Source organism: Protobothrops mucrosquamatus, unplaced genomic scaffold (assembly GCF_001527695.2).
Source record: "Protobothrops mucrosquamatus isolate PMUCROS unplaced genomic scaffold, P.Mucros_1.0 scaffold963, whole genome shotgun sequence".
Classification (NCBI taxonomy): Eukaryota; Metazoa; Chordata; class Lepidosauria; order Squamata; family Viperidae; genus Protobothrops; species Protobothrops mucrosquamatus.
The window spans coordinates 279230-281729 of record NW_015387207.1 but is presented as its reverse complement, the minus strand read 5'-3'; the positions used below and the strand labels follow the sequence as shown (position 1 = coordinate 281729).

Here is a 2500-nt window from a genome sequence, read left to right as displayed (position 1 = left end):
AACTCCCAGAATTCCTGAGCCAGCTGTGCTGGCTCAGGAATTCTGGGAGTTGAAGTCCTCGAGTCATAAAAGAGCCAAGGTTGACTACCCCTGGTATAAACAGAAGGAAGAAAACATAGTGTCAAACTTTCAAGATTTTATTATATCTTATCATAGCAGAGATCCAGTATTTCCTGTGTAATCAGTTTCCTGAATTGGTCTAAAGCAGTATCTCCCAACCTTAACAATGTTAAGATATGTGGACTTCAACTCCCAATGCTGACTGGAGTATTCTGAGAGTTGAAGTCCACACATCTAAAAATGGCTAAGGTTGGGAAATGCTGGTCTAAAGGATCTTTGCAGCATCTAAGAATATATGCTTTGAAATCCACTCTTCCTTCCAAAACAGGACCTCCCTATGATGTCAGATGTACAGAAGTAAGAGACACCTCTCTGATGATCCATTGGGAGCCACCTCTATATACTGGAGCAGGGCCAATCCGTGGTTATTACGTGGAGGCCTGCGAGGAAGGATCAGACATCTGGGAACAACTGAATAAACAGCCAATATCAAACACACACATGAAGGTTTGGGCTGCATTTGACATTCATGCTCTATTTGTAATATTACTAAAATTTTATGGCAACAGTGTTTAAACCCTTGGTCAGCCAGAATATGTGGCTGGGAGTTAATGTGTGGTTGGGTCCCAAATGTGTTTTTTTCAAAAGGCAATTAGACTTTCTTGGGGTTTTTTTTTCTTCGAAAACATTTTGCTTCTTATCCTAGAACAGGATAAGAAGATAACATTATTTCTGAACAACGAGATTCCTAATGGATAATAGACATTGGTCATTTGACCACTTATTGAAAGAGAATAACCAGGATTTATGAGCCCAGAGATTTTGTATTTGTGTTTTTAGTGTAGTATATACTTTCCCAGCTTGAGATCCCAGATATCGTCAAATTTATGACAATTAATTCAACAAAAGCAAAGTTCTCTTTCAGAGTCTTTTTCCATAAAGTTTATTGAGAGGGGAAAAAAGGAGATTACAACAGTTCAGCAACTGGATTAGTTTCACATTCTAGCCAATTTATTTTTCAACCCTTTAGGGTAGAAACCTGTGTTTTGTAAGAGCTCCTGTTTGGATGGCGAGGAGGTGATTGTTTCGTAGATATCTGAGGAATTTGCAGGTAGTACTTTTCCAGAACATCTCCTGAAACAGATTGTAAATAATCTATTAGAGATATATTGGTATTATCTTCAATTTCCAGACTCTACAGCTTGAACATATAGGTTGGGAATTCTGGAATTGGAGAGAGAAATTATCTTTATAGTCTACTTCAAAGAACGCAAGTTACTGGGAGAATTAGGTCAATAATAAATATTAATCCTATTTTATTTTTATTTATTTATTTATCATATTTAGGAGCTGCCCATTTCCCTCACAGAGGGACTCTGGCTGGTGTTCAAATTAAATATTAAAAGTATAAAAACAGTATAAAAATTATAAATCAAATAATATTGATCAGTATTCAGAGACTATCAAATTAGGGAAGGCTGGACAAATTAATTTATTGCTATCACTTCTGGACCTCCCCTTCCCTATAGGCATTCATATATTTTAACATTATTTATTTATTTATTTATTTTAATTTATATGGCCACCAGACTCATGGAAAGTGACTCTAGGCAGCATACAACCTTCTCCTGAACCTTCTCCTTCTCTGTATTATGTTCCCCATCAGCTGAATGACCTGGAAACTGGGAAATGTTATACTTTCCGAGTGCGAGCTGAGAACAAGGCCGGTGTTGGCCCACCATCACTGCCATCAGATCCTGTGATAGTGAAAACTAAACCAGGTATAACTATTCTTCTATCATCTATCTATCTATCTATCTATCTATCTATCTATCTATCTATCTATCTATCTATCTATCTATCTATCTATCTATCTATCTATCTATATCTCATCTATCATCTATCTCTATTTGTCTATGTCTATCTTTCTGTCTCTGTCTCTATCTATCCATCAGTCTCCTCTATTATCTATCTCTATTTCTGTATCTCTATCTATCTATCTATCTATCTATCTATCTATCTATCTATCTATCTATCTATCTATCTATCTATCTATCTATCTCATCTATCAGCTATCTCTATTTGTCTGTGTCTCTCTGTCTCTCTGTACCTATCTATCTATCTATCTATCTATCTATCTATCTATCTATCTATCTATCTATCTATCTATCTATCTATCTATCTATCTATCTATCTATCTATCTCAGGGGTGTCCAACTCGCAATGTCACATAACGTGCTGCGATGTATCACGACTTTTTCCCCATTGCCGGAGCTGGGGTGGGTGCGGTTTCGGCATGATGCATCTGGCCCGCGGACTGGCAGTTTGACACCTCTGATCTATTTTATCTATCTATCTGTCATCTATCATCTATCTCTATTTGTCTGTGTATCTCTCTCTCTCTCTCTCTCTCTCTCTCTCTCTCTCTCTCTCTCTCTCT

General features: G+C 37.0%; 1 protein-coding gene across 1 annotated transcript in view; it reads left to right on the top strand.

The window, feature by feature from the left end:
* The window catches only part of MYOM3 (myomesin 3), a 56858-nt gene that overhangs the window by 25454 nt on the left and 28904 nt on the right, over positions 1-2500 (top strand). The window contains exons 19-20 of the mRNA XM_015819663.1: positions 389-567; positions 1727-1841. Of these exons, the coding sequence (XP_015675149.1) occupies positions 389-567; positions 1727-1841 (294 nt within the window). The remainder of the gene's footprint in view (positions 1-388; positions 568-1726; positions 1842-2500) is intronic.